This window comes from Zootoca vivipara, chromosome 3, assembly GCF_963506605.1.
Source record: "Zootoca vivipara chromosome 3, rZooViv1.1, whole genome shotgun sequence".
In the NCBI taxonomy this organism is placed as follows: Eukaryota; Metazoa; Chordata; class Lepidosauria; order Squamata; family Lacertidae; genus Zootoca; species Zootoca vivipara.
In genome coordinates, this window is record NC_083278.1 from 114,333,907 (window position 1) to 114,342,460 (window position 8,554).

The window sequence follows — 8,554 nt, forward strand, 5'->3', positions numbered from 1 at the left end:
CTGCCTCCTCCCCCCAAAAAGGGGGGGGGAACCAACCACAAAAAACCCCAAGCAAACCATTAGGCAGTGTGCCACACTCTTACATGGAAATAAGACCCTGGTCTTTGGAGTTGGAACACCTGGGCAGACTGGATGTCAAGACAGATCAGGGTGGCCAAGGTGGCCTTAGGTGAAACTCAAGAGCTGGGAATTGTGCACACAAGTTTCTTTCTCATGTTGTGTGGGGGGGGGGTGGTTGGAGGGATAAAAATAGCCTTTTGCCTAAAAAAAATAGTTTTGGGGTATCACTAGTAGTTTTCCATTTTTAAAGGGAGTTTAGAAGTGCTGGTCTTACTTATAAATTGCATGTCTCTTTGGGTTTAAAGCTTGATTCTATTGGAATTTTTCTTACAAATAACTTACTTGGTTTTCCCTAAGCAGCTCTAAGCTTTTTTTGACCAAGTGATATATAAATCTTGAAATAAATAACAGCAGATGTGTGCAAAGTGCTGAAGTTGCTCTTATACATGATGGCCCTATGTTGTTGTTGTTTAGTCATAGTTTCCGATTGGTTGCAGGAGCTTCCTGCTCTCAAGCGGAAGACACTTCAAAAAGATTCTAAAACCGGAACACTTACTTCCGGGTTTTCGGCATTCGGGATCCAAAACATTCAGAAATGGAGGCGTTTGGGAACCAAGGTTTGACTGTAATTACCCCCAACCACTTCTCAGCTTCACTATTTATAGAACAGACAAACCTTCAGATTAAACATGATCCCATGAGAGCAAGATAACCTCTACCATGTTAACTTCTGGCAGCCTTCATATTTCATTTGTTATACAGTGGTATCTCAGTTTATGAACACAATTGGTTCCGGAAGTCTGTTCATAAACTGAAGTGTTCATAAACTGAGGCAAACTCTCCCATTGAAAGTAATGGAAAGTGGATTAATCCATTCCAGATGGGTCCGCGGAATTCGTAAACTGAAAATTCATAAACCGAGGTTCCACTGTATTGTTATGTCACAAACTTTATGAACTTGGCATGTAGCACTCATTTTTACGGGAAGGGGTCAGTTAATCAATGAACCCCTCCTGATTTATTTACTTCCTTATGATCTCTGTGCAGAAAAGTTGATTGACCTTTGCTAATTGTACTTGGCTTGTGGAACAAATGCTATTCTTCCTCTAGAGGGAAGCTAGCTGCATATATTTCAAAAACCCAGCAGGATCCAAGCCAAGATCCATCTGGCTAACCATCATTACCCCTAAAGTCTTACCATTATTGCTCTATATTTATACAAATTTAAGCACCAAGGAAAAACAAAAAAGAAAGGAAAGGAAGAAAGGAGGGTCATCGCCAGTTGAAAACAAGGATCATGTAGAAAGCAAGGAGAATGGCAGCTCCCCTGAAATCATTGGGAGTAGTTGCCAGACAGAGTAGGCATTATTGGGCTAGATAGGCAAATAGTCTGACCTGGTAGAAACACTATCTAGTACCATTTCCAATGTTTGCTGGGCAGGGGAAGGGGAGAGAGATCAAACAAGCTGATTATTTAATTTAGAATTCATTTATAAATGAAAGAATTTAGGCCCCTTTTTAATTATTGTCATGTGTTAAATTACTTTTAAATATTTGCCTTCTTTTTAGATATAGATTTCTAAATGGTTTTGTGCTTTTTTCTTAGCTTTTTTTGCTGCTAACAGTTGTCTTTTTATATAATTTCATATTTTATTATTGTAACCCATCCGGGAACCTTATGGTAAAGGGAGAGTAAGAAAGTAAGAGAGCAGACAACTTCGTATCTGCATTATTCTTAGAGGACTCAAGAAACATTTGGCAGAAAGGAGGGATATAAATTTAACAACAGCAACCCCAGAGCCCAGTAGTTAGTCTAGTCAGACGGAGTGCCCTGTGTTGTGCTAGACAGTCTTGAGTCCTGCTGCTCCATGCAAAGGGGATCTCACCTCCCATCCCAATAATGCAAAATGTTGCACTGTGAGGATTTAATCCCTGGAGTAACTTAATAGAGACAGGTGGAGAAGGAAATTAACTGAAAGTAAGTTTTACAATGTTGTTTTTCCCCGAATGGAGAATCTCTGGGGTGTGTGGGAAAGAACATTCCCTTTTGGGGTTCAAAACAAAGTTTCATAATCAAGATCCCAGTAAGTCCGACTAGATTCAGTAATGCATTGCCCCACAGAGTCCAAAAGAGCCTGCAAGACCATTTCTATTATGATACTCTAAAGAGGATGAACCTATGTCACATGGGGTCTTTTATCCTCATCCTAACCACCTTCTGCGACTTCACCATTTATAATCTAACCATAGTGCTCTGAAGCACTTACTCAACTCCCCCCCCTTTTCTTTTACAATACGGGAAGAGTTCTCCTTACACCTTACCTGGAACAGGTAGGTAGCCGTGTTGGTCTGACGCAGTCAAAACAAAATAAAAAAATCCTTCCAGTAGCACCTTAGAGACCAACAAAGTTTGTCATAGGTATGAGCTTTCTGAAGAAGTGGTCTCTAAGGTGCTACTGGAAGGTTTTTTAAAATTTTGTTTTGACCTTACCTGGAGTTATTTTTCCCTCCAGCATTCAACTGTTAGTTTTCTCCTGAACTGGTTCTTAGCAGTTACGTGGTCAGACCTCACTCTTGCATAGTGATGCTGGCTGGCTTCACTCACCTTGGGTTTTACAGAAACTCTGGGTTTAACCTTGCAGGTGTTTGACTCCACAGCTCTGTTTAAAATGAGGGAGATCACAGACATGCTGTTCATTTGATTATTTTTTATTAAGTCGTAATCTGAAGAGAAAATGACAGAAAACTGGCTCTTGGTGAAAGTAATGCCCCTTAAGTGACAAGAGGAGAACATGCACATTCTACATTTGACGACTGCATCCCTGAACAGAATGTGGGCAGAAATGCAGAGAAATGCCAAGAGAGAGAGGAGTGGTGATTGAGCTGTAGTTTCAGTGCACAACTGTGGTACATTTTCAGAACATCCTTGCAGTGGTCAGGAGAAAAAGAGTACTGTGGACTTGCTTCTTGCAAAGAACTGGTTCTGATGGAAGTGGAGAAATCAGAGCACAGAGTTGTCCTCAGGCAAGTATCCTATAAAGTTTAAAAAGTAGAAAGGTTAGATCAGGGGGCCCCAGACTATGGCCTGGAGCCATAGCTGCCAAGTCTCCCGTATTCCTCGGGAAATCCCCATTTTTCCAGCTGTTCCTAGCTGGGAAAAAAACGGATTTTTTTTGTTTTTTCCCAGTTTATTCTGGCTCAGCGGCCATTTTGGAACTGGGTGGAGCATGCTCAGAAGCGACTTTTGATGCTGCTCTGCCCAGTTCCAAAATGGCTGCAGTGCGACTTCTGGCGCGGTGGCCATTTTGGAACTTGGCAAAGCAGCATCAAAAGTCACTTCTGAGCATGCTCCACCCAGTTCCAAAATGGCGGCAGCGCTACTTCCGGTCTGCTACTTCCGCCCGGTCCCTTATTTCTCTGACAGCAACTTGGCAGGTATGCCCGGGGCCCCGAATTGCTCATTTCTCCGCCCGCCCCCCGCTGCCACCGTCCTCTGCCACCACCTGCTCTTACTGGCGTGGCGCAGTGTGGCTGCTCACTTCCGAGTCGCAGAGCACCGGAAATAGCTTGAGCACATGCACAAACGTCATTTCCAGCGCACTTCCAGGACGGAGGAGGCCCCTGTTTATGCGCACAAGCTATTTCCGGTGCTCCTGTGAAATAGCGCCGGAAATAGCGTGTGCGCATGAGTATTGGCACACGATCCCCCGCCCTCTGGCCCGCTGCGTGATTGGTGCTGCAGGAACCGGCCCGAAGTGCGGTAGGTTTGGGAACCCATGGGTTAGATCAATGTGGTACAGTCCCCAAAGAAATGGGTAATAGCTTCCTGAACGTCTTCTGCCTACTGATGGTAGGACCATCAGGGCCTAGAAACCAAGTCTTATGAGGAACAGTTGAGGAAGTTGGGAATGTTTATTTTATTTTTATTTTTTGTAAATAATTTTTATTCATTTTCCAATTGAAAAACATTCATATTAATAGCAAATCAAATCTTTCCACATTCAAAAAAAAAAAGCAATATAGTCAATTATATAATCCGAATTATTTAATTTTTGTGGGACTTCCCGTGTTCTGGATTTCAAAAGCCAAAAATCTATCATTTATCTTTCTGCTGTCTTCTCTATTACTTCACAATTTTCCAATCCCAATATTAACAATCTCCTCTCTCTATCCGTCAGGAAGCTGGGTATGTTTAGCCTGGAGAAGAGAAGACTGATCACCATCTTCAGACATCTGAAGGGCTTACATGCAGATGGAAGAAGCTTGTTTTCTCCTGCTCCGGAAGGTAGGATCCGAATCAATGGATTCAAGTTTCAAATTACAAGAAAGGAGATTCCAAGTAGTCATCAGGGTGACAAGAATACACAGAGGAATTATACCACAAAGGTATGGAGGTCTCGTATACCCCAGGTAGTGTGGTTGCTGACTTTGAGCCAGACAGCTTGGAGAGTGAAGTCAAATGGGCCTTAGAAAGCACTACTAATAACAAGGCCAGTGGAAGGGATGATATTACAGCTGAACTATTTAACATTTTAAAAGATGATGCTGTTGAGATGCTACAGTCAATATGCCAGCAAGTTTGGAAAACTCAGCAATGGCCAGAGGATTGGAGAAGATGAGTCTACATCCCAATTCCAAAGAAGGGCAGTGCCAAAGAATGCTCCAACTACCGCACAATTGCGCTCATTTCACACGCTAGTAAGGTTATGCTTAAAATTCTACAAGGCAGGCTTAGGCAGTATGTGGACCGAGAACTCCCAGAAGTGCAAGCTGGATTTCGAAAGGGCAGAGGAACCAGAGACCAAATAGCAAACATGCGCTGGATTATGGAGAAAGCTAGAGAGTTCCAGAAAAACATCTACTTCTCCTTCATTGAATATGTGAAAGCATTTGACTGTGTCGACCACAGCAAACTATGGCAAGTTCTTAAAGAAATGGGAGTGCCTGATCACCTCATCTGTCTCCTGAGAAATCTCTATGTGGGACAAGAAGCTACAGTTAGAACTGGATATGGAACAACTGATTGGTTCAAAATTGGGAAAGGAGTACGACAAGGTTGTATATTGTCTCCCTGCTTATTTAACTTATATGCAGAATTCATCATGCGAAAGGCTGGACTAGATGAATCCCAAGCCGGAATTAAGATTGCCGGAAGAAATATCAACAACCTCAGATATGCTGATGACACAGCCTTGATGGCAGAAAGTGAGGAGGAATTAAAGAACCTTTTAATGAGGGTGAAAGAGGAGAGCGCAAAAGATGGTCTGAAGATCAACATAAAAAAAAACTAAGATCATGGCCACTGGTCCCATCACCTCCTGGCAAATAGAAGGGGAAGAAAAGGAGGCAGTGGGAGATTTTACTTTCTTGGTTTCCATGATCACTGCGGGTGGTGACAGCAGTCACGAAATCAAAAGACGCCTGCTTCTTGGGAGAAAAGCAATGACAAACCTAGTCAGCATCTTAAAAAGCAGAAACATCACCTTGCCAACAAAGGTCCATATAGTTAAAGCTATGGTTTTCTCAGTAGTGATGTATGGAAGTGAGAGTTGGACCATAAAGAAGGCTGATGGCCGAAGAATTGATGCTTTTGAAATATGGTGCTGGAGTCCCATGGACTGCAAGAAGATCAAACCTATCAATTCTGAAGGAAATCAGCCCTGAGTGCTCACTGGAAGGACAGATCCTGAACTGAGGCTCCAATACTTTGGCCACCTCATGAGAAGAGAAGACTCCCTGGAAAAGACCCTGATGTTGGGAAAGATTGAGGGCACAAGGAGAAGGGGACGACAGAGGGTGAGATGGTTGCACAGTGTTATAGTAGTGAGCAACATGAGTTTGACCAAGCTGCGGGAGGCAGTGGAAGACAGGCGTGCCTGGCGTGCTCTGGTCCATGGGGTCACGAAGCATCGAACATGACTAAATGACTAAACAACAACAATAGAATCATCAGGAAGACAGTCAAGTCTGCTTCACGAGGCTTTTGAACAGAGATTGGATGGTCATCTGTTAGGGATGCTTTAGTTGACATTCCTGCAGTGCAGGGCATGGGAACCCTTCCAACTCAATGATTCTGTTATTTTACAAGACATGGGTGGGGAGCCTCAGGGCCAGTCCTCCAGGCCTCTCTATCTGGCCCTAGAAATTTTCCCTTCGGGCCACACCTCTCACAGCCCATGCTATGCAACCCAAGTTTTTATAATACAGTGTATGTCATTCTGCTCTGATCATGACAATGAAGTTCTGCTCTGTGGGTTGAGTCACACATTCATGTGGCCTATATATCACTCATTATCTCAAGGATGGGGGAACCTCTGGTCAAAAGGGGGGGGCATTCAAATGAGACCCCCCAGGCCTTCCTATCCAATTCTCTAGAGCAGGGACATCCAACAGGTAGATCGTAATCTACCGGTGGATCACTGGACGTCTGTGGTAGATCCCTGGTTCCCCCAAAGAAGCTCAACAACTTTGACCTGAACCCCAAAAAGCAGGGACTTCCTCCTTCCTTAAAAAAGCTCAACCTGAACCTCCCAAAATGGGGTAGATGTCTGCCAGTTTTCAAATCTGCAAGTAGATCCCAGTCTCTTGGGAGTTGGCCACCCCTGCTCTAGATTCTTCGCCAGGAGACCCCCCCCCCACCAGCCTTGCTCTACAACCTTCTCAAGTGTGTTTGTTTAGCTAGAATATGTCATTGGACTGTGATAATGCCTCTTGCATGAATGGAGAGTGAATGGAGAAGTATGCATTTGTGTATAGAAATCTTAGATTTCTCTGTGCCTGGAATGTAGTCTACTGGACAAAACTAAGAGGAACGTCCTTTGCTCCTTTGAGAGGAATGCCGCCACAGATTTTCTTTCATCACAATGCTATCCCATAGTAGCAAATCAGAAAAAAAGAATGGAACTAATATTTGAAGTCATGCAAATATTGGTACTTACTTGGTACAGCAGTTCAATCCTCCATGGCAATTTCCGGATACACTAAAAGTTGGAGGACATGGACCAAAAATGCAGTAACTCTGCCCCTTTGCTCTGCAGGCAAGAGTATCGCCGAGATCAGGAGGAGGACCCTGAGCATAACCTAGTTACAAGAGACGGGGTGTTAGTTTCTTAGCTTTTTATTCATTCACATACAACAAACAACCCACAGTTGTGAGCATTAGCTTGGAGTGTGAGCAGGTATCTCTCTGTAGAACATATAATTAGGGGCAGCCCATCAGGTGACAAAATGGCTGTGAACATTGGCCATCCTGGCTGAGGCACATGTGAGTTGTCACCCAGGACATCTGAAGAACACCATACTGGCTATTTCAGTACAGAAATTACTGAGCTAAATGGATGAGGAAGCTTTCTAAGCCTTTAGAATGAAGCAAGCCAAATAAACTGAGAATAAAAACAAACTGTGCCCCTCCCTCCCTCCCACCAAACTGAAAACCTTGCATCTCTTTTGGTGTTGGTATGTGTTTCTGTGTGGTGTGTGTGTATGAGGCCAAAGTTCTTTTCCAACTTACCTGGGCAAATCTGGAAGAGGAGGACGACAACAGCAACGAAGAAGTAAAGGATCCTCATGGCTGGTGATCTGGTGGGCTCTGCGAGTCTGGTGGGCAGTAGAAATTCACACAAATTCTCAGGCCAGAGATTTTATGGAGGTCGAAGCTAGAGACTGCTTGCGTATTTATAGGGTTGAAACGATTGTGAAATTTAGGTGGCTATGTTACTTGTCAATAAGTAACTGTCCTTAGCAGTTTGGAAAACTTGTCAGCTGCTGGCAGGCAATTGCACATTTCAAATGATGTGACAATTAAGTAATGATGCAAGATGCACTCTTACGAAACTTCAGCAACAACACATTAAGTTCCTTGTGACCTAATTGATGGAGGGAACTCCTGGGGGCTCTTGGAAACGGAGAAATGAACCTCAGAAGAGCCTGCTGGATCAGGCCAATGGCCCACCTAGTCCAACATCCTGTTCTCACAGCGGCCAACCAGATTCCTGTGGGAAATATGTAAGCAGGATTTGAACACAAGAGCCTTCTTCCTTCCTTTGGTTTCAAGCAACTGATTTTCCACAAGCATTTCTGCCTCCAATTGAGGAGGCAGAGCATAGCCATCATAGCTGATAATCATTGATAAGCCTCTCCTCTTGAATTTGTCTCTTTTAAATAGGAAACCAGAAAAAGATAATGGTGAGGGTAAGCACTGTTGCTTTTTTTTTTAAAAAAAAAACTTCATTTGGGGAGAAGGTGAAATCACAAACTGCGCATGAAATACTGGATGTGAGGAAAGTCTGGGTGAAGCAACAGGAAAATTCCATAGCTTCAACTTGACTACTCGAAACTGCCTGACCTTATTATTATTATTTAAATGACCTATAATGTGCAAATCATTTATCCGGCCTTGTCCTGAGGCTTTAATGCTGTTAACACCTAAAGGTTCCAAGCTGTGAACTTGGCCCTGGATGTAAGCCTTGATTTGCGCAATTGATGGAAGCCTTGG

General features: G+C 43.5%; 1 protein-coding gene across 1 annotated transcript; it reads right to left on the minus strand.

Moving 5' to 3' along the window:
• Window positions 1-2,953: 2,953 nt before the first annotated feature.
• Window positions 2,954-7,721, minus strand: LOC132591927 (gallinacin-10-like). The gene is made up of 3 exons (XM_060273150.1): window positions 7,571-7,721; window positions 6,999-7,140; window positions 2,954-3,093 (listed from the first exon to the last, which is right to left on the minus strand). Exons 1-3 carry the CDS (start codon window positions 7,626-7,628, stop codon window positions 3,081-3,083), a joined length of 213 nt encoding a protein of 70 aa, XP_060129133.1. The 5' UTR covers window positions 7,629-7,721; the 3' UTR covers window positions 2,954-3,080.
• Window positions 7,722-8,554: the final 833 nt, after the last annotated feature.